Consider the following 24,390-nt stretch of genomic DNA (forward strand, 5'->3'; position numbering starts at 1 on the left):
TGTGTTCAGAAAGGCGCTAAATGAAGAAAGTGGTTGAACAGAGGAGAGGGAGGATGAAAGAACTATGCTGATGCTGGTGTCAACATGAAATGAAACAATTGCTTAACAAAAAGCCTGGAACACTTTAGTGTACTTGGAATATTTAATTAGAACTATGTAGGCCTGATTCTCCACTGCTTATGCCTTACATAATCATTTAAGCTGTGCAAGGTATCATCATACTGTAAGAAGGGGAGAGATTTACATCTTTCATCAAGAGTGAAAATATCTGAATTTTGCTGCATACTGTCAAGTAAAATACACATGCAATGCAAAAAAAAAAGTGTCCTGATATCTGTGTTTGAAAATGGTTATGATAGAATGTACAGTAGCCAAGAATCTCAAGTCTCTTTCTATTTTGTCTGTTTATACAGAGTTCTCACTATTAGCATATTATTATTATTTGTATACCAGCAAATTATGCAAATATATCAAGATCTGTACCTGGAAATTCTTCACTGAAGTTGCAAGGCAATCTTAACTTTGTAATGTACCTGTTACAATATACTATAGTATGTTGTAGTATTACATATTATTTGGAATCTGTGATATATTGTTTGGCAAATACAACACACAAAGTTAACTAGTAAGTTTTAAGACAGAAGGAATTTTTTGTTATTTTGGTGGAAAATGTTTTATCTCCTTGTTCACAGTTCACCACGTCTAATGTATATTTTTCCAGCAAATGTACAGCAAGACAGCAGGGTAGAAGGCTGTTTTTTTATGCAGTCCTGGTTGCTGCCCTCTGAGTCAGGTGGGAATCCTCTGCAAGGTGGAATGTATCATCATCATACACATAATTTCCCTAATAACCATGTTCAGATAGGAGAAACACCTGGAGTTCAGGGTTGCATTGTTATGGAATGAATAGGACAGCAAGGACAGACCCAGGAGCAGAAAGGGAGACTTCAAGGCTCCTAAGGAGAGCATGGGTAGCAGTAGGGCATGCTCATAGCAGAAGACAGAGAAGACTGCACAGTGAAGAAGACAAGATATCTCAGGGAAGAATATGTGGTAAAGCAGGCAGTTGCTGGAAGTTAGTGGTCTGGAAAGTGGGATAGGAGATAAGGATCTGACCTGTAAGAATATGATGGGCAAGAGAGACAATTGGTTTCAATTACCTTTTAATTTACCTGTCTTCCCTAGCAGATCTGAATCTGAATCAGCATATCTGAATCTGCTAGATATAAAAAAAAAATTACCTTTTCTAGTGTAGTGACTTTTGAGGGACTGCACTTCAAGCAACGTATTTTGCAAGTGTAGAGGTCCATCACAGTAGTCTGATTTGAATAATACTTAGACTTCCATGAGTAAATTCTTGCTGGAACTAGCATGATATCTTAAATGATTATCCAGCCTTGGCAGTCATCTCCAGTAACAGAAATTTAGCTGCCTTTGGCAAGCTGTCCAAGGAGTTAATTAGCTTTACTGTGTTGTACCATTTCTTCAGTTTAGTGAATTTGTCTCTCTTCTGTCCTTGTCTGTCATTAACTTTCTGTCTCCTTGATTGCAGTCTTCAAGTTCTTCATTATTTTTTTTTAGGTAAACTCATTAGACACGGTTCCTTTAGTCTTTCAGCATTTCAATGTTTTAATGAATCTTCTGGTCTCCAAAGGCAGAGGGAATGTCATTTTTCTGTGCTGTGATCCACTGATAAAAAATTACAGGCTAGACTTTTTCATTCACTGTTTCAGAGAGACTGTACAAGTTTCAGAAGTCACAGACTTCCACAATGAAGTTTCCATCCTGTCAACATGAATGGAATCACTTATTCCTAGATGTAGGGTAGTACACTTGCCCACATGAAATCCTATTACTCTTTGCACCTAACTTAGGAAGTGAGGTAGGCCACCCTGTATTGATGATTTCTCCAGTATCTATGATTTTGACAATCCTGGCACTACCAGCATCCAAAGCAATATAGTTTACCAGCATTTTTCACCCCTAGATTTTTGATAAAAATGTTATATCAAGGAGGATCTAAATCTAGCTCAGTCCTACAGCGTGTTCCATTCCACTCAGTGTGCTACTGCAACCGTCCCATGAATCTGTCTACAGCTTCATTTTAAAACTTGTTTTTTTAAAAACAGATTCTGATGCATTTAATGACTGTCATTTTTCCTATGCAATTTTAATTTTCTGTCTTTGCTTTTAATTGTTACAATACATACCGGTAAACACATTAAAAATATATACTAGTGACATTTATTGACATAAAGATATCTAATAAAACAAGAAACTCATTGAACAGCTTGAAAGATCAGTCCTTTTACAGTGTAGGAAAAACAGTCTGATCATTAATCTTTTCCAACATTAAAGTCTTTAAAAAGATGACAGTGCTAGTCCTAACTTATGAATATACGCATTACAAAGCTGACTTTAGAAACTGTCCTGGTTTGGCCTAAACCAGGCCGATTTTCCTTTCAGTGATTTCTGCTTTCAGCTAAGTCTCTTCTAAGTAACTGCACTTTCTGAAACTAACTGCATGTTTGCAGACAGTGTCTGCTTCCAGGACTGATAACGCCCGAAGTTTGTAGTTATCGCTGAGGCACCGGTAGGGATGTTGTGCAGAAAGGCTCTTGCTGTACTTATTCTTAGAGAAACCAAGGTCACTGCTGAATTCCTCACTGCTTACGAGTGAAGAGCCGAAGGGGGGTTGCAGCTGCAGGGGGGAGCGGACAGGGCAGGTGACCCAAAATTGACCAACGAGGGTATTCCATCCCACACATGTCATTCTCGGTATAAAGGGGGGAGATCACGAGGGTCTCGCTCTTTTTCTGCTATGGCCGGTGTCCAAGGAGGACTCCGTCTGTTTTCCTGCTGCCCCCGATCCCGATCCGTGCATTCCTGAATCCAGCTCTCGACCATCGCTAGGCCCAGCCTGGGCCTTCCCGGAGCCTGCCCTGCAGTGCCGGTGCTGACGTGGCTGACTTCAGGGGAGCTCAATCTTGGTTTTGTATATATATTTGTATATATTTGATTATTTCTATTATTATTATTATACTCTTTTTCATTATTATAGTTTATTAAAACTGTTTTAACTTTCCAACCCGGAAGTCTCTCTCCCTTTTCCCTTTCCCTTTCCCTTTGGGGGGAGGTGGCGGGGGATAACAGAGGGCATTTGCCACAGGTTCAATAGCTGGCCCAGCTTTAAACCATGACAGAAACCAAATGGCTATTGAATGCTCTGAATATCAAAAACATTGACAATCTTTCTATTGAAGACTTAAATTTTTTTTTCTTGATTGTAAACAGTGAATTCTGTTACTAAAAACAATAACTCAGAGCAGGGGAATTTCAGTCAAAATTATTTAAAATATAATATATCTACGGTTTACATGTGTCAGAAGTCTCGAATTTGGCTGGAAGTCTCCTTTCATAGAACAGGCTTACAATCACACAGGTCTTTCCCAAGTAGAGTATATGAAAAGTTAAGAAATTTTTTATTTATCTAGTGAGGTTTGGGAGTGGGACAATTGTAATTCATAGGCTGGAATGTCTTGTAATGTAATTTACTAATGCACGTCCTGAGAGTCACATCAAACCATTTTCTTTCTATAATTACTGTGAAAGCAGAACAAGACTATCACAAATTTAATTAGGCTGGCCCATAATTTATACTGTTGAATATTTGCTGAAACAGTTAATAAAACATTCATGTACTCAAAATGTCTAGAAATAGCCTTTTTGCAATGTCATCACAGCCTCACAGTTCCATAAAGACTGTTTTGTCTAAATGTGCACAAAAATATAGTCACAGATAGGTGTAAATGATATTTTTTAATATTTCAAATTATTTGAATATCTTTCTGCTGTAAGTCAATTTCATTAATATTTGCCATACAGAAATTGTTGATACTAAACTTCCCTTGAATGAATTATAAGCAGTTTTTGTTGGTTGTGGTTTTTTTTTTATTCAACAGATGCTTTTGAAGTATTTGAGAAATAAAATAATCCTGTGTTTACCAAGCCAAGAGGAAATGTCGCTTTCATTTGCCCTTGTAAATTTGGAGATTCAGTGCAGCAAGTGATGTGGGAAAGGATTAAATCAGATCGGGTAGTTACCGATGTTCTGTGCAGCTCATGAGGAAAGCAGAGGTTTGGTTCAGATTTCAGAGAGCATACACTGGTGGATTGCTCCATGATCATCATTCAAAACATTACAGCCTCTGACTTTGCAACGTATTGCTGCGTAGCTACTGGAAGTGGTAAATGTTTTTACAATAGGACCTTCTGAGGTATTAACACTTTTACCCATATAAAATAACTCTTCAGTAACAAGTGATCATTTATTTAAATACCATATTCCAATTAGCAGCGTGTAAAAGATAGCAAAATTAACAATTAATCTTGTTTCCACAGAAAGAAACTGATTTTAAGCTTGTCTGATCTCATTATAGGACTTATAAACTGTTTGTGAGAAACTGTCTTGATGTTAGGAAGGAGATGCTTTGGAAAAGGAGAGACTGCCTGAGTTTGCAGGGAGAGGCGGGCATTCTTCCAAGGAAGCCACAAGTGGAATTCCCCATTAGCACAGCGCACAGTCTCTCCTGGGGGAGAGACCCATCCTTCAACAAAGGCAAAGAGCATAGACTCATTTGAAAATGTAAAAATTCATAAAATGACCTCTACCTTATTCATATAAAGAGTTTCTTTAGGGGGAGCTGAGAAGCTCTTTAGATGTTGCTGTGACTGTTTTCATAGTTTGATTATAATGGGACCTTGGGTCTTCATACATACACTCTTAAAATAAGATTTCTCAAACTGTGAGATGAACCCTACCTTAACTTATGTTTTCTGTTATAACTGGAAAAAACCCCCTCAGTTTTGGTTCTTCTCTACAGAATGCTTTTTGAAGATACGATTCTCGTACCACCCTAGTCCTTCTCCTGTTGCAGCATTCAGCCCAGCTCTCTGGTATCTTTTGAGGTTACTGCCTTTGTTCCTGGCAATAAATGAGTATTAGTAGACATCTCTCTTGGCAGTACTAATTGCTGTGTCATGGGGTATGCTTGATCTGTGATATGGTTACTCAGAAGTTGAAATGTGCTCAGGACAAAAACTCTGAATACTTCACCACAAAAGTCCATGCAATTGAACAGAATGTTATGAAAAGGGTAACAGGAGAAAAATTCCTCTCATCTCTGATGATTTTGAACATTCAAATTTCAAAATGTTGTCTTTATTCATATAATCAACCATATCCAAATTGTATAGCAATAGAAATATGTTGTTTACTCCAAGTGCAGTGCTTCTCATACCAAAATGAAAGCATATAATTAGTTGCAAAAAAATACCATAATTTTAAGAATTATCAGTCCTACCTATGCAAACTATTTCTTCTCACAAAAAAAGAGTTTAGTTTCCGTGCTTCTTTTGCTTTTGAAACAAATCCTATTTATCATTTTTAGTTCTAACAATGCCAGCATAGTTATATATGTTTATTGGATAAAAAAAGGTATGAAACTATTGAAGAAGCTGAAGTACAATATGATTCAGAAAACACCCCTTTTAAGCCCTCACTCCCTATTATGAAACACATTTTGTTGAATTTTCATTAATTCCAAAGGAAGTGAAGTGTCAAGGATTTCCAATTATTTCCCTTTAACATTTAGAACTGTTTCATAACACACAATTAATATTTCCAGTGAGATATGGAGAAACACTAAGGGGAAAGGAGAGACAGGCCAGGTCACCACTGCAGCCTGTGGCACAGGCAATGAAGTCTCTCACAGTCTCACAAGTAACTTACCCCGTCTTGATGCAAAGCTGTGGCTTGAAAACCGAGTGGTACCATCAACTTGCTATGCTATTTTTTGTGTGTTTTATCAGTTCAGTCACTTCATTTTCTTTGGCTTACTGCTACAGCTAAGCTACACTCTAGCTTGGATTTTCTACCAAACTCTTCCAGTGTTTTTAGTCTGTTGGTGTGTTCCTGCATGGATACTTCTCACCTTGCCCAGTTCCAGTGATGTTTTGAAATACTGAGTCTAGGAGCTGGAAGAATAACTGCATTGTAAACAGTAATAGGGAAAACTCTGTTTAGGTTGAGAGAAAGTAAGAGGAAAGATGAGAAGAACCCAAGAATTTTTGAAGAGGAGGAAGCTTGGGTGAAAGGAGGTGGAAATAAAAGCACTGGATTATTCGCAGAACTGGTAATAGTTCCAAACCCACTGATTTGGAGACGTGATAAGGTAGAAAGCAGCAGCTTGCTTCTTGTCTAAAAGTGAATGTATTTTTGCATGGATAAAGAGCATGGAATTCATATGAAGAAAAGAGGGAGATATAGGGGAATAGGTATTCAAGTGTTGGGAAAGCCTTTGCTATTCTTGCAGCTGCATCAGTAGAAGTCAGCATGCTGTATTTGATGTTTTCGAACATGAGTGAAAATAAAACCATGAGATCCATTCAGTATCATTAAGTTTGTTCAGTCTATCCCACTAAATACTCTGACTTTTGTTTCTCAGTAACAGGAATTTCCAGCTGAAATGGGACTTCTGCAAATCTTTTTTGACCTCAAAACCTAGAACACATAAAGCAACATGTGTATGTAAAGTAGTGTAGCTTTAGTTGGACAACAGCAGAAACAGAAGGCTGAATTTCACATAATTATGTATGTGTTCAAGGGACTTGGATTGATTTCTGATGTGTTCTTCACTATATTTCCCCTTCTAAAAATTCTATTATTATGGAGATAGGTCATGTCACCAGATTCCACATCTGGACCCATTTTCATTTTTACTTACCACGACTTTTCCTTTGATCAGATTTCAGTTTTTTAGCATGTTTTTGAAGGAAGGAAGCAGACTTAAAATCCATGCATTGCTTTGGTACATGATTAGGAAAGAAGGGGAGATGTGTACAAAAGAACTGAAAAATTAGAAGGATTGAAAAAGAAATGCCTATACCATCCTGAAGACCTAGACATTTTTAGAAAGATTTAATAAGTTTTTTTCTTGCTTTAGCAGAAAATGGGAGAGCAAGCTCTCTTAGACAAAGGAAAATAGAAACATTTTGTGTTGCTCTGTGTTCCCACTAGATATGAAAAACTGGTTGGTAGTTGAAGAAGGGTCAGGTAACTTGGGAGGTCTATAGGGACGTGGCCAGGTCGTGCAGGGAGAAGATTAGAAGGGCCAAAACTCAATTAGAGCTTGATTTGGCTGCTACAGTGAAAGATAACAAAAAAAGCTTTTACAAATACATCAACAGCAAAAGGAGGGTCAAGGAGAGCCTCCACCACTTGCTGAATGAGGAGGGTAGTGTAGTGTCAGGGGATGAGGAAAAGGCAGAGGTGATCAATGCCTTCTTTGCCTCAGTCTTTAATGTCAAGACCGATTGTCCTCAGGAGACTTGGCTCCCAGAGCCTGAAGTTAGGGACAGCGGGCTGTGTGAACCTCCCGTAATCCAGGAGGAGACGGTTAGTGACCTGCTGTGCCAGTTGGACACCCACAAGGCTATGGGCCCGGATAGGATTCACCCCAGAGTAATGAAGGAACTGGCAAATGAACTTGCCAAACCACTCTCTATTATCTACCGGCAGTCCTGGTTAACTGGAGAAGTTCCAGCTGACTGGAAATTAGCAAATGTAACGCCCATCTACAAGAAGGGCCGGAAGGACGATCCAGGGAACTATAGGCCTGTCAGCCTGACCTCGGTGCCAGGCAAGGTGATGGAACAGATCATCCTGAGTGCCATTACATGGCACATGCAGGACAATCGGGGCATTGGGGCCTGCCAACATGGATTCATGAAAGGCAGGTCCTGCTTGACCAACCTGATCTCCTTCTATGACCAAGTGACCTGCTTAGTAGATGAGGGCAGGGCTGTGGATGTAGTCTATCTAGACTTCAGTAAGGCATTCGACACTGTCTCCCACAGCAACCTCCTAGACAAACTGGCTGCCTGGGGCTTGGATGGGTGGACTCTTCGATGGGTTAAAAACTGGCTGGATGGTCGAGCCCAGAGAGTGGTGGTGAATGGGGCAAAGTCCAACTGGTGGCCGGTCACTAGCGGTGTTCCCCAGGGCTCAGTTCTGGGGCCGGTGCTGTTCAATATCTTTATAGACGATCTAGACATAGGGATTGAGTGCACCCTCAGTAAATTTGAGGATGACACCAAGCTGTGTGGGAGTGTCGATCTGCTGGAGGGTAGGAAGGCCCTGCAGAGGGATCTGGACAGGTTAGATAGATGGGCCGAGACCAACGGCTTGAGGTTCAACAAGAACAAGTGCCGGGTCTTACACCTCGGCCACAACAACCCCATGCAGCGCTGGGGGCCACAACAACCCCATGCAGCGCTGGGGGAAGAGTGGTTAGAAAGCAGCCCAGCAGAAAGAGACCTGGGCGTGCTGATCGACAGCCGGCTAAACATGAGCCAGCAGTGTGCCCAGGTGGCCAAGAAGACCAATGGCATCCTGGCCTCTATTAGGAATAGCGTAGCCAGCTGGTCTAGGGAAGTGATTGTCCCTCTGTACTCGGCACTGGTGAGGCCGCACCTTGAGTACTGTGTTCAGTTCTGGGCCCCGCACTTCAAGAAAGATGTTGAGGTGTTGGAGCGAGTCCAGAGGAGGGCGACCAAGCTGGTGAAGGGTCTGGAGGGTCTGACCTATGAGGAATGGCTGAGGGAGCTGGGGTTGTTTAGCCTGGAGAAGAGGAGGCTCTGAGGTGACCTTATTGCAGTCTACAACTACCTGAAGGGAGGTTGTAGTGAAGTGGGAGTTGGCCTCTTCTCCCGGGCAACTAGCGATAGGACAAGAGGACACAGCCTCAAGCTTCGCCAGGGGAGGTTCAGGTTGGACATTAGGAAGAATTTCTTTTCAGAAAGGGTTATTAGAGATTGGACTGGGCTGCCCAGGGCGGTGGTGGAGTCACCATCTCTGGATGTGTTTAAAAAAAGACTGGACATGGCACTTAGTGCCATGGTCTAGTTGACATGGTGGTGTCAGGGCAACGGTTGGACTCGATGATCCCTGAGGTCTTTTCCAACCTGGTTGATTCTGTGATTCTGTGGTTGTATTTAAATGTACATTTAGGGGTCAGAATTACATTAAGGTTTGTACTAGCTCTTTCACCAGCTTTGTTGCCCTCCTCTGGATTCATTCAAGGACCTTAACATCCTTCTTACATTGTGGGGTCCAGAACTGCACACAATATTCAAGCTGAGGCCACACCAACACTGAATACAGCGGGATAATCACTTCTTTTGACTGGCTGGCTATGCTGTGTTTGATGCACCCCAGGATGCGGTTTGCCTTCTTGGCTGCCAGGGCACACTGCTGACTCATTGAGCCTGCTGTCAACCAACACTCCCAGATCCCTTTCTGCAGGGCTGCTCTCCAGCCACTCCTCTCCCAGTTTATACTTGTGCCTGATGTTACTCTGTCCCGGATGCAGTATCCAGCATTTGTTCCTGTCATCCACTAGGCAGGTGACCTTATTGAAGAAGGATATGCGACTAGTTAGAGAGGACTTTCCCTTTGTGAACACATATTGACTGTGCCTTTAAATTGTCCTTTAAATGTCTTTCAATAGCAGTCAGTATGCTCTTCATAGCATCCAGATGAAAAGCAGGGGACTACTTGTCCAGTCATTGAGAGTTATCATACAGTCCTTCTGAGCTGGGTGGAGACAGCAGTACTTCTGTGCCATAGAAAACAGACAGAAAATAAGACTGCAGTAGGGGGTGAGGAGAATCAGGGTAGGAGTGAAATTAGCTTCCTTCTTCATTTATGAATTCATCCAGTAGGAACGCAAGATATCAGTCCATGTCTGTGGGTTGACACACAACGAAGCACCTTTCTCTGGGCATGAATGCATTTGTGCTGGATTCCTGCCTTTCATTTGTGGGCAAAACTATTTCAGTGGTGTCTAGTTAGCATACCATACATGCCAGTCAAGCAAGGCATGTGACAAGCTACATGAAGATCTTTATAGTTCAAATCTCTTGTAAGATCAAATAATTGTCTGGCCCATTAGTGGTTCCTCCTCAAAACCAAAGTCAGTGCATTGAAGTTTGAAAATCTTCACCCCCCCCTCAAATTTCACAGTCTTGCAGAGAAAATGCCAAGGATACAAGTATGGGGGAGAGAGGGACATGTCTAATACTTAATAGAAATTGTACTGATGCTGAAAGTACACTTAATAGCCTCCCGTCAACATATCACCTTTGATGAGAATGCAAGAACTAAAGAGACACATCATAAGCCTCTGACATGTTTCTGCAAAATCTTGGATGTTATGTTAAAGTCAGTAATTACAAAAAGAATTGTACAGTTAAAAAAAACAAATGCCTCAGGAGGGCTTTGCTCACTTCAAATGAGAAAAGGCAAAAGGGCTTTGAGTTGTTGCTTCTAAAAAAAAACTAATGATTTTTCTCATCCAGGTTTAACTGACAGCTGATAATCTCAGCTCTCAAACCCATTAACTCAGAGGTTATTATCTTTACCTGATAATATTGAAGGTGAAACTTCAGGAAAAGAAAAATGAGGTCTGGAGTGCTGAAGGGTGGGGATGCTGCTGAAGTCTGGAACTCGATCCAGATTCATCTATCCTTGATGATAATTAAATACAAGATTTTAAAAATTTTTCTTTGTTGTTTACAGGATGTTTTCTCCTTATTTCTGTAAGTGCTCACTGGCACAGATAATGATTTTCTGGGATGAGTAGCTAAATACTCGGAAAAAAAGACATTATAATTTTTCCTGAATTTGGACATAGCTATATGCACCATCCTGTAATTTTAAGTAGATAGCAGTTGAAAACGTGCCAGAAGTAAAGTGATTTCATATGCAGTTATAATACAAAAGACATCAGTTTTTGTTATCAGGCAGCCTTCTCTTTTGTGTCACATACCTTCAGCAGCGTAAACTTCTGAGAGAATTTTCTTTCTTTTTTCTTTTCAGTGAAATAAGATTGGAATTCAAGGATAAGACTCTTCTGTAATCAGTATTTTTTGCTGTCTTTTCCAATGAGCACATTAACACTAAAGAGGTGTACCTGAGCAAGTCTCAACTGGTATTCAGGATAGCCAGATAAGAAGCTGTGAACCTTTTTGATTCAGGAGAGAAAAGCTGTCTGGTGATGGCTCAGCAGCTGGTTAGCTGGGATTACTGTCATTAGTGATACTCTTTGTTTTCTTTTACCTATGAATTGATCATGTAACTTTCTTGTCTACTCAGAATGAAAGCTCTTTGGGGTAGCTGTGGTTTCATCTTCGGATACTATCTTCTTCTGTACAGTGAGCAGAACATTAAAAAGGGACTAACCTAAAGACAGTTTTTTAGTCACTGTTCACCAATGAATTGCTAGTGTTTATCTGAAACACGAGAAACAATTGTGTTGCCATAAGATACGAACACCATCTCTTGTAGTAAGTACTACAAGAGGCATTACTCCTTTTCCATCCCAGGCCATCCTCACTTTTTTGTACTTCTTGTATTGTTTTACTCCTACATGTTGAGAAACTGAAGAACATGCACGAAATATTTCTGCTTCGGTAGGTAACTGGGCACTCACAGCCAATGCTTGCCTCATCAAGACATTGCTGACACATAGGGTCATTTCAGACTGCTAGAAGTTGGTAAGGTCATCTGATACTCCTAGCCACAAATACACTATGTATACAAATGTTTATTACATACTATTTGTGTTTGCTCGCTTTTTGTGCTATTAGTCTCAAGTTGGCAGAGCGCTAGCGCAGAGATGCAACGGAGAAGCAGGAAGGAGGGCAGTGTGGTGGGCTGAAAAAAGCTGACTTGAAGTTCTGTGGTTTAACACACTTTTTTTTTAATGCTACCATTAAGCAAGTTCAGAACTGTGACAAGAGAAAAATTTGTGTTTTAAATGCATAATAACTGTACTGAGGACTTGTGTTGTGGACTTCCTACGTGGCTTTGAGTATATAACTCTGCCTCTTTCCTCCAGCTTTTTTCACCTCAAAAATGAGAATATTACATTACCTCTCCACAAGCTTGACCACCTTAATGAGTCAATGTATTGACTCATACCTTGAAGCCATTGTCTTGTCTGTCTCTACACCTTAGTTATCACATGTTGCTCCTTAGCTTCATTTGAAGATGCGACTCCATACTGAAGATGTCTATGCATTTTAAGCAAAGCTTCTATAAATATAAGTTTTCCTGCCTTAATTGTAATTCTCAAATAAATAATTTTTGTTTAGGCTAGAACAAATATGTTTGTTTTCCTGACATCCATCATCAAAGTATGTACAGTACTGGTTATTAAAAAAATATAAAGCAATCAGAATGGGATAAATTTTTGTAGAAATATTTTTGTTAAAAAGTGAACAGATTTCCTTTTGAATTAGAGCAGAAAATAACAGATACAGCCGTGCAGTACTGAATAGAAAACCTCTTGGGGACTAGGATGATCTTCCTGGTACTCTGAAAAATGTCTTGTTGTCCATGGAGGTATTGGATGATTGTTAGGTATCTCTTATGGGACAACCTTTACAATGCCAAGAACATTCACTTAAGTAGTCTGAGTGCTTTTATTATCCATATATCAAGTCACTTATGTATGCTGTTGGACTGCTTTCTCACCAGGGGAGGGAAGAAGGTGGGAAAGGATTATACAGAGCATCACTGTTTTTCATACCACTGTGCTGTGTTCACTCACCTTTGGTTGTCCCATTCACAACTTTTGTTAAGAGCTAGTTCAGCATAACAAAGGCATTTTAGAAATGAGGAAATGGTTGTGGGGTCTGAATATTGAGCATGAGTTGTCATGGAATAATGTCTCTACATAATTGTTTATTTTCAAATTAGTTTGTCATAAAAAGTTCATGCTGGTTGATACAAAATACTAATCATATCTAATATAATTATATTTTAGCAACTTGGGATCACAAATGGTTTATTATCTACATAGCTGGAGGAATTTCTGCTGCTGTCTTACTGTTAGTTTTTCCTACTGATCTTCTGCATTACTACTGCTTATTGCAAAAACTGAGTAACAAACCAATTTGCTTGATATACTGAGGCAGGTTAGTAAGAAGATGTTAACAGCTCATCCTACTATCTTCTTCAGAACCAATTAAAGAAAAGGTAGATGTAAAAATTCAATTTTCTTGCTGAAATTTTAAACCTGGAAAAACTAATCAGTTCTGCAGCCTATGAAAGAAGTAACATTTTTTCACTTTAAAAAACCAAATGGCTTACTGAAGTTCCTTAGTCAGATAAAAACTGACAGTGGTATTAGCTGAAACTTCATGCTAAGGGTGATTTGTCAGGAATATCATAAGCCTAGGCATAGGCTGTTCCTGTCTTGTGCATAGAGAAGGACAGGTGATACCTTGAGGTTTTCTTCATCTTCCGTCATTTTTTTTCTTCTGATTTTATGTTCCAAATTTGCTCACAGCTGCATCGAAACTAATAGTTTAAACCATTATCTAAGTTTGCTGTATTCCTTGCCAAATATATGCTGATGGTCTGATCCAGTGTCTCTGCCTCCAATGAAAAGAAATAGTGAGTAGAAAAAGCATTTCTTGCACCACTCCAGCATATGAAGCTACTGGAACTTGTTGACAGTATATTATTGTATTTCCCCTGAATCAGAAGGCCTTTTTATCTGTGTCCAGGTCTTTACAAAACACTGTTAATCTCATGCGTGCTAGTTCGTAAGTCAGAAGAAAGACTACTTCGTTTCTTATTGTATTTAATGGTTGCAGTGGGAAAGTAAGCAATACCAGCATTCTCTCTTGTATGCTGGAATTAGATTGTTTGGACTATACCAGGGTGCAGGGTGCAGTTCCCTCCATTGTGTTTTTGATGGGATGTATGTCACCAGAAAGAAGAGGAAGAGGATCACAGAGGCCTTATGAAAAGCTGCTCCGACCAGGGTAAGATCAACTGGAGTTTACTCATATTTTGTACTGCATGTTTCTTAACATCTTTCCCTTCTGTATCTGATCTTTATACCCTTTGAATGTTATAGTCTACTCTTAAGCTATGCAGACAGGAAAAATGGAATATTTTAAATCATGACTATTGGTATGCCCTATTTTTTAAATTAATATTCTTTAATGTTTTACAGCTACGTTTAGAGACCCAACTGTGTTCCATGTTATTAGCAAATTAGCTCTTTTGGTTTCCTAGCTTTTATATTATTTGTGTATTGGTAGTATCTTTTTTCCTCCAAGTTGCTACTTGTAAAACCGTGGCAAAAAGTTGTCTCCCGTGATACCATTTGTCTATTTCTTCTAGTTCAGCTTCACTATAATTCGTTGGAACAGCTGTTTCAGTGCATCTCATTTCTTTCTGTATTGTAACAATCACCGTTTTGGAGCTCCGAGTCTTCCCTCCCTCCTTAATAATACTGTTCAAGGCCTGAAGTATACAAGTGGAAAGATAGGAGCCATTTCACAGCTTCTTCCTTGTCTCTTCGTGCCCGAAGTCTGGGTATGAAGTTGTACTGTGCTTAGGGAAATGACCCCCTTCTCACAGTGGACGTGAGACCCTGGCTTTCCATCTGTCTCCTCTCAGATGGCACTTCTGTGTGATTCAGTGGTGAGCTCCACTGCAGATATGTCCTTATAAAGCCTTTTGACCTCCTGCCGTTTCCATTTCTCTCATTCTGACTTTTGGGTCACTGTTCATACCAGAGCAAAGCTCTTCCTAGGGTGATCACAGGCTAGGAACAAGCCATTTCCTTCAGAAACTATCATCTTTCCTCCCATGCCAGTTAACCAAGGCATCGTCACATTGATTTGTCTTAATGACATGACTAATTTTTAGTGTGGTCAATAACTTTAGAGTAATTCATGTTTTAAGATGTAGGAGAGACTGCTTCAGTACCTGAAGTGTGTGTGTGAGGGGAAGGGGGCATTCCACTGGTGCTCTACTAGACATATTCAAATGGAAAACATATTCAAAGTGCAACTTCTTTTTTTCATATGACTTGAACCTGAAATGTATTTGTAGGAAACAAGAAGACAACAAATATTTTGATTGATCGTTGAATATTTTCCAATAACAAATCAGCATATGAGGAAAATTTGCCAATTTTCTCCTTTATGAAAGTTGTAGGTATTTTGAGGAAAGTCCTTCAACTTTTTCTTTTTCTTTTTTTAATGTTGTTCTAGCCTGCTTACAGTTATGGAAGATCCAGTTTTCATGGCACAGAGAACACAGAAAGAAGAGAATAATCATCACTCAGGTAGATGGAAGAGATTTATGCCAACTGCAAAAATGTCTCATACAAACCTAAGGAAAAAAACATTAGATTCTATCTTAAGAATGAAGTAACTAAAGCACAAGCCTTATATTTGCAGTTTAGACTTTATTTTCTTTGCACCGGTGAGATGTGGAAGGTCGAAGTGGTGCTGAGCACTGTCTGGGCTGCTTTGGCTGGATAGCCAGCTTGGCCCAGGCTACACTAGGTGTGTCTGTGTTGTATTGCAGCCTGCAGCATTAAAGTATCTTTTGATTCATATGTAGAATTAAAGTTTATTTTTATTTCTGCAATTTAAACATTTTTACCCAGCAGTTGTACTCTTAAGTAAGAATTTTAGAACAGCTCTGGTACGTACACAGAATGGAGCTGCATATGTTTACATAAAGTTAATTTGGTCTGGGAAATCTATGTGTCTGAGAAGCCTTTGTGACAAGGTGAGAAAGGAAATGCGCTCGATGTTGTCTACGTCCATGATTTTTGTATCTCAAATTGAGAGCTATCCAGAATAATGAATATCCATGATTTTCCACACAGGAGGTGTCATTTTGCTGCTGGGCAAACAGTACTATTCAGCTGACAAAAGCAAATATATCGGGGATCCTTGAACCTATTTAAAAGTATGAACAGAAGATTGCTATCTGACAGGTATGTGGTTTTACAGGCTTCTTGCCCCTCACCACAGTTATTTCAGTGCTTTCTGTTTGGGGATGGAATAGAGGTGTAGCCTCTGCTCTCCTCCCTCCCTCCTTCCCCCTTATCTCCTCCCCCCCCACCACCCAGGAGAAAACAAAACATGAAGACTGTCACTGTCAGCTTATATTTAATAATAATTTATTATAAGGTTTAGTTGCACAAAAAATAAATGAGAACATGGAAGATACATGAATAAATGATGCAAAGCAGAAAAAAGCATGATTGAGAACATTTACAAAACAATACACATACATAGGTAGTTTTATGTGCGCATATGTATATATTCTGCTGAAACCTACAGAAGAAACCACACAGAAATTCAACAAACAGACTAAAAAAAAAATTCCTTAAACAAACAGAACTAGAAGGCAGACCTGAGAATTAGGATCTACGCATCTTTTGGCCTTTTACAAATCTGCTGTATTACTGAGGGCGAAATCCCAGTAGATGAAGATGTTACCATGATGGCTGATAATCAGATATGTCTGCATACTACAAACTGTGTGCCTGGCCCACCTATGCTCGATTCCCCTTTTCTCTTGATGCATTAGTAGAAGTGTTGCTGAATATGTTGGTTTTTTTTTTTTTTGGTAAGGGGTTGAGGGAGAGGCATCATGAGTCTGCCTACAGATCAGTTACTGGTTCCACTTGGCTGGCCAGGAAGGAGCATCAACAGCCCGACAGTGAAAAACACATTTTGTGTAGCCTTCTCCAACAGAAAGCTTTCTTCATGTGCACAGGAAAATAGGAGTCTAGGTTCTTCTGAGAATAATGTGGACACAAGGCTTCTCTGAACTATTTGAGCAATAATAGCGTCGTGCAGTTGTCCTACGCTTCAGCTAAAAATATAAACCAAACTGTCCTTCAACCTAGTACTGAAGACTTAAATTGTTTACAATATCATACACCATTAGAAAACATCTCGTTTTGGTTTTATGTACTCCTGAACAAGGACACACACACATTGCAAGGGATATTTTTTTTCTTTCACTTACTGAAGGTTTTCAGATATAGAAATGCTTGCATGTGAAGTTGATGAGGATACACAGAACTGTGCTATTAATAAATTGGTTTATTTCCTGAGTTATCAAATGCCACAGTAGATAATTTTAAGTTGTGCACAGCATTACAAATAAAACCCTGTAGCATCGAGTCATTTCTTTGATGATCCCATTTATATTAAAATGCCAAAATGATAATGTAAGGAATTTGATTACACTAACGTTCTCAGTTGGAACCCTGATACAGAAATAGCCATAAGACAAGAAGTTGGTATTGTTTCACTGTTTGTAGAGACAGCTAAAATACTCCCCTACTTTACTGAGGATAAAAAAGGGTGAGAGTTTGAGATTAATTACCTGGAATACCAGATTGGTTTGATTATTTCTGGTAATGCCCTTATTTCTTGCCTCCCTTGGTACCTTTAGTTTGTCTTTTCAAAACAATTGCTTATTTTTGAGATTGGAGGAAGAAAAAAAAATCTGTAGTGCAAAACTTTGCAGGTATTTAATCTGTTTAATTCGAATTCCATAGACATATTACTTCTACCAGGACAGTCCACAGCGAAAATCACATCACACATAGCATAATAGAACAATATATTACTTTTTTCAAAAAACAAACCCAAAAGAACAGCTTCATTTTTGTACCATGGTAATATCAGTGAACAGCAGCTGAACATGAGACTGATACAAATGAAACCAAAAAGCAAACAACCCAAAACGTATCAATATTTTCATTGGCTTAAAAGCTAGTAAGCTATGCACAAGAGAAACTTCCAAATGTGTAACTTGAAATGTAATATTAAAACCCTTTAAATATTTTATGAGTCTGGCAGGATGGGACCCAGTAAAAGCCTGTTTGCTGTGACAGAGTTTGGATTATTCAAATAAACTTTCCAGTGTAAAATAGTACAAACTATTGTTTATTGCTGATTATTTTCAATATTTTCCATAGATTTGCCTTTTTCTTTTGGAAACTCTTAGTCCCTTTTGAGTGAACTTCATCAACTGTAATTTGGAAATTTTATGTCGAACAATTACTGTGCTATTTCATGCTGTACTGCTTGCCCAAACTGTTAAGAGGGAGGAAAAACAAAAATCAAGGAACACAACACAACTATGGATAGCAACCACCTCAGCATACTATCTAAACTGTAAGATAATTCAGTCTTTTTTGTTGTTTTAAGGCCTTAAAAACTTTGCTGAAAGGAAATAAACATAATAAAGCATATTTTTGTTAAAAAAAAATGAGTCCTGAATCACTGGGTAACAACCTTCTATGTAACTGGAAAATGAATCTATGAGATTTTAAGAAACAGAAGAACAGATTTTTTTTCCATACTAATAAAATTCATCTTTTATGCTGGGTGAAAAAAGTAGATCTTTAAGTTCCATGTTCAAAGGAAAATTCCATGATTAATAGTATTACTAAGTTTTTAAATGATGTAAACTCACATCTCTTTTAAAAAAGAAATCAGAGAAAGAATATTTATAATCAGTCTTTGCTGGGTTATTCTGAACGTAGCAGAGTCAGTCGCCAGAGTTTGAATCAACAGGGCAAATACTAAACTCACAGTCTGTGAAAGAAGGTGAATGTTAGAACATTAACATACATTTATCTCCCGTTACTTTATTAATCTCAGATATGTTCCTTTACCTTAAAGAGCTTCTCTGACTCTATCATACGTTCATGATACTGCTCATTCTGCTTGTCTTCTGCTCTTCCTTGGCTGTGCATCTTGGGTTAAAACAATGTTTCTGTAAGGAAACAGCCTGCTTTAAGGGCTGGACACACCGAGGAACACAAGAAGCTGGATGTCTCCAAACATCCAACATTAGGCAGCGTAGTCCAGCACTTAAGTCTCTTTCTGACCTCCACCTGCCCTAAATTCCCAGACATCTTTTCTATTAGGTACCGAATTTTTTTCAAGAACACTCAGAAATAGCTTGTTCTAACTGTGCTGTGCAACTTAACCACCTACCTCCTATCCAGGTCTTATCCCAGGACTAATGGGCAGGAGGAGAGGACCAAGACAGCAAAGCAAGCAGAATAGTTAAAGCATAGGTGCTACCAGCATTTTCTAGTTTGATGATAGGTGGATGCTAGCTTACTCCTGAGAGATCCAAATAAGAAACCTTACTTCAGAAAAAGAAAAGATTTCAGAGGACTGATCTCATTATCATCAGATTCATTTCTCGTTTTTTGGGGTTTTTTTGACTGATGGTGGTGACTTTTTTTTTGTAATAACAAAGACATCTGGGAACCAGGGCTCTGATTTTTTTAAATTTATTTTTAAATCTTATCTGCACCACGCTCCTGTAAATCTTCTATGTTATTGACCTATGCGAAAGTTCAAATCAATGGTATTTATTTACAGTAGCTGAAATTCTGCCTCATTGAGTACTCCCCAGTGCAAGCAAAAGAAGACTTATTTACTTTAAAACCTAAATGTTCAGTAGGAGTTAATGCCCTAAATGGCTTTGAAAGTCTGACACTAAGGGCTAGTTCCAAAAACAGTCCTGTCTGTCTACAAGATAGGTGCTAAAATGCTTTTTTAGACTGTGGACCCCAGGAATAGAAACTATATGTCAAGTTCTCAGACTGTATTATTTAAGGTGTAAGTAAGGCAACTCCAAAGACATTTCCAACCCTCACACATTCCTGGGGAACTGTTTTGGGCCACAGCACAAGACGCGCCTCTATTGCCATGCCTCACTGGGATGTGATGTCGGGGTATGTGCGGGCTCAGGGTGGCCACTGTCCCTTTGACATCCAGTGTGAAGTATTCCACCCTGGGGCTAGAGACTCACAGTGGTCTTTAAAACACTAAGTTGGACTAGGCTTTTCTCTGTCACATGAAATGCTGGCTGTTTCTGCTACCACAGACAGTTCATCCAGCAACCTACCTGCCAAATCAGCCAGGAAATGGAAGACCCTGGCCCAGTTCTCCCCCAGCCTGCATCAGACATGTGCCCCCTCTCCCCTGCCCTTTCCAGCCTTGGGCTCCTGTACAGAAACAATGAATGTTTTAAGAAGAGCCTGCAGGGCTCGACAGGACACTCCTCCAGAGAGACTGTCCTGGTTTCTGCTTTTGCCCATAACCTTTTTTTTTTTTTTTTAGTTCTTTTCTACAAGTAAAATGCATTAATAGTGATGAGAAGAGGATGAGCATCTGGATAACCATGGGACAAACGTGATGAGTTTGCCAACACTTCCTTTAAAATAAGAGAGCCTCAGGATCATCGAGACAGCCTCACCTGTGGGAGCTCAGAGACTACTGGAGCAGGCTGCCACCATGTCATGGGACTGTTCCACTGCTCTGACAAGTTTCTTGACCCTGATTAGGCTTGAGTTATAAAGCCGTAGATTTACCTTACTATCCGTGTTATAGTCTTGCAGTTATATATCCCTACATATAACTTAGGACATAACGTTCAAGCTAGAAATACCAAAGGAAATGCATAAAGTTATCTAAGGCAAGTTTCAATAGAATAATATGTTTATTACTTTCACACTATCCACATTGTTAGCCGGTATAATTAGATAAAATAACTAATATGAACTACTACCAGTGGCCAAAAAAATCTATCTTCTAACCTTATGCTTACTTGAAAAGAGAATTTTGTAGTTTTAGAAAAAAAAAGTGTCTCAGGGATTGTAAAGGATATTTAACACTTTTCTTAAAAGTTTATTTAATTAGACTGTTACACTAAATAATTAATTTCTAGTATTAACAAGTTTTATAACATGATTTAAGTGATCAATAGCTTATCATACTAAGATATAGTCAAACAAATATCAAACACAGTATCTTTCCTTTTTTCTTTTTTTCAATACCTTTCTCCATTTGTGTTGATGTCTATATGTGTATTTGAAGAGAGAAATGTTTGTTAGGAATATTTATATGTATTAAAATTACTCTCTGTTAATACCATTTTTTTCTCTGAAATAAAACTATTTGAAGCAGACATTTATTATTTTCTTTTAAATTTCCATAATTTACCCAAGAACATTAGTATGGGAGGAACTTTCCCACAGAACTCTGTCAGATAATTTTGTAATCAGAAGCATAAAGGCTAAGCACCTATGTATGTATTTTTATGCATCATAAATGCAATGTTGCTTATTTTACCCAGAATTTGATCAGCTCTGAAATACTCTAAATCACATTTTTAGCAATATTTGGCTGCAGTAAGTTCCACAAAGTTGTGTGATAACAATTATGATGCATTGTGCAAAAATACTATTTTTTAAGCATCTATATTGCTTCATGCATGTTAGCTGGACTGGTACTTGGTTCTTGCAGCCAGGTTACAGGAAAACAAGCCCAGCACTCCTGAGTCCATTGTTACAGAGCAACTTAGAGCAACTTATTCCCAGCTCCTGACAAAGTCAGAAGAAGTTGAATACTCCAGGAAACTGTTTTGCCCTCAACATGACCTATTGTTATGTGCTTAAATGTCTGCTAAATTCTCCTAATCTTTTAAAAAAGATTACAGAATCTTTTTTTTTATTTTTGTTGATTTCTTATCCTTTTTTTCATTTCCTTTTTATGAGGTTTCAGAAACTTCTTTCTCTTTCTATAATGATGTTTTTCAAAGAAGGAAAAAGAAAAAAAAGGTCAGCATGTGTCATACTTTGGTAGAAAGTCATAATACTTTTTTCCTGCATTGTTTATTTTTTCTTGTAACCATCTTAAATCAGTACAACTTACAAAAAGCAGACCTGGAAAATAAACATCTCCTGCCACAGCCTGTCATCTACAGAAATTCAGGAAATGCAACAGCTAACATCAACAAGGATAGCTTTATTTTACATCAATTATTCTGTTTAAGCTGTAGGAGCAGTGATGAGAATAAGTGTTTAACTGCTATCTTTATTTTTGTTACTGGTATGGAATTGCCAAGACAGCTGATTAATTTTGTGCTATTTTCTATGTCCATTGCAGTCTTGCTATCATACAATTTAAAAAAAGATTGAAAACAATGTGTAGCTTACATTAAAAATGAGGGTTAACTTCATTCATGTCAAATATTGTCACAGGAAAAAATATACTGTAAAATGTATCCATTCACTTGACAATCCCAGGACTGTAAGGGAACATGGTAAATCTATTTAACCTCATGAGGATTTCTGTACTGAAGGAAAAAAAACAATGAAATCCATTCTTCAGGACTTTCAGTGTGAAATTTAAAAAGATTAATTCCTTCATCTTAGAGAGTGTATTAGATTCTGAGCTTGCATTTAGTTAAAAAAAATCTTTTCTCCATTACAACGTGCAATATTCATAACAATTAAAATGTTTTAATTATAAGTAACGATTCTTAAACCTCAGTTACTTTTGTATGTTTTAACCATACCCATAAAAATCTGTCAAGCTGCATATGCATGCAAAGATGCTAAAAGCATCTTTGCAAAGTGAAACTTCATCTTCTTCAATAGAACCAGTTCACCTATGTATTCTAATATTTAAGTTTCTAATCATAATGCCATTTAAATAATTGCTGAATATACAGCACCTTCACCTATCGCCTTTTACTGTCTTGTAAGGGCACAGAGAGAGACGAACTTCTTGTTACAACAGGTTAGTCACTATTCTTTGACATTTCTTTCATTCCACTGTATGCCTGTACTTGTTTCCAATATAACACACCTTTTTATCTAAAATCAAACGTGAAGAGCATTTATTTATAATATCAAGAACAAACATGTCACCCTTTATGAAGTGAAGACTTTATATCTGCAGAATTAATATATCCAACCTTATACCCTTTGATTTTCAAGTTATGCCACTACAATGGTGTTGAGCAGTCATTATCTTCTACTTCCAAAACATAGGCAGGCACCCCAACCAGTTGTCTGTGGTGAAAAATGTAAGATTCTAATATATACAGGTTGTGTATACAGGTTGGTTTGGAAAGAGTCACAAGTATTTGGACGATGTATGGAAAAATGGAACTTTCCAGTGTTACTGGATCTGTTCTTGTAATCAAACAGCAGCTTTTCACACTTGTGCCACAGTCCACTCTATTCTGTATGTGGATAAAAGCCACATTTATTCCTTTGCAGCAGGTATAAAAAGGAGCTAAAATACACTGATATTAAACACTAAAAAAAAGATTAATTGAAACACCTTCCTCCTTTCTTTTTAGGAAGAAACAGTTGTAAATAATGCTGTATTTCATGTTAAAAAGCACAGCCATTCAAGAGACACATATTTTCTCATGGAATACCACCCTGCAGTTTCTAGGTTACCAGATGAAAACTAGTAAATGTGGCTGGTGTACTAAGTCTGAGTAGAGGTTTATACACTACAGGCTGATGGTCTTTGTTCAGTTCCTAGAGTTCAAATATCTAAAAAATCACTACTCCTCATAGTATTGCCTATTAGACTGGAAAGCTGAACGAGCATGAAGTTCATTCCTTTTCTGATAAACACAATACAGAGATCTGATTAATGCTCTTTTTTTTCTCTTTCCCATGAACAGGTAAAGAGACTTCACAGACTGCCTGCACTTAGTAACTCCTAAATAAATGTGTGCCTGAAGGCTGTATGTTGTACTTAAATTATTGCTATAGAGAGCTATAGAGAGCACTTTAAAAGACTTTTGACCTCAGATATTCAATGTCAACCCCTCCTTCAGCAAAGGCTTTTTAGCTTAGAACAAGACTTGATTAGAAATGTGTTTGCTGATTCCCAAGAGGATTTCTATTCACATGTTGTGAAATGAAGTATTTTCCCAAAATGTCATGGTAGACTTTTGTCAAGACAAAACAGAGCAGCTACTGTTACTGTCTTAACAATCTTCTTTGGTTTGTCAATACATTTCCAAGCTTTACTTGCTAGCTTTAGGGGGGAAAAAAAACCAAAACCAACAAAAAAAAACAAGAACAGAATTTTGCATAGACCTGATACATGTGATAAGCTGGAATCAGAGCTTACCACAGAAAGTAAAGCCTAAACATTTACTCAGTAAGACAGCAAACTCCATGTTACAAGATATTCTTCTTTCTTTGTCCTTTACATAGGCAGGCAAAATTTTTTCAGAGGAGTATACTCTCAGATTATTTAAAGTATCAATAGTAAAATGTAGCAATTTAAAAAATGGGGCTACCTAAGTACCTTAGTGCCATTTGATGATTTATTACCTTCAATTTCTCTTTTTCTGCACCAAGTGACTTCAAAATTAAAAGTACCAGCATGCATCAATACATAATATTCACAGTTAAGATATATTAGTAACTATATATAGTAATGTTGTGTGCTATTTGTTCATAAGGGTGAATATATTGTTATCAAGGGTCATTTTTTAAAAAATTAAGTCATGTTTAGTTATATATTCATAACACATCCTCAGAACCAAAATGAAAGCGATAGCTTTATATTATTTTTTCTATTTTATAATGTACTAATGCTAAGTTCCATTTGTACCAGTTGCATCTGGTTACCACTGAAGACATTTTG

At 38.2% G+C, this 24,390-nt stretch overlaps 1 protein-coding gene across 1 annotated transcript in view; it reads left to right on the forward strand.

The window, feature by feature from the left end:
* Positions 1–13,878, forward strand: part of CD226 (CD226 molecule) — a 41,100-nt gene extending 27,222 nt beyond the window's left edge. Inside the window, 4 exon segments of the mRNA XM_068397187.1 lie at positions 3,963–4,277; positions 12,891–12,961; positions 12,963–13,007; positions 13,849–13,878. Of these exon segments, the coding sequence (XP_068253288.1) occupies positions 3,963–4,277; positions 12,891–12,961; positions 12,963–13,007; positions 13,849–13,878 (461 nt within the window).
* Positions 13,879–24,390: the final 10,512 nt, after the last annotated feature.

Source organism: Nyctibius grandis, chromosome 3 (genome assembly GCF_013368605.1).
Source record: "Nyctibius grandis isolate bNycGra1 chromosome 3, bNycGra1.pri, whole genome shotgun sequence".
In the NCBI taxonomy this organism is placed as follows: Eukaryota; Metazoa; Chordata; class Aves; order Nyctibiiformes; family Nyctibiidae; genus Nyctibius; species Nyctibius grandis.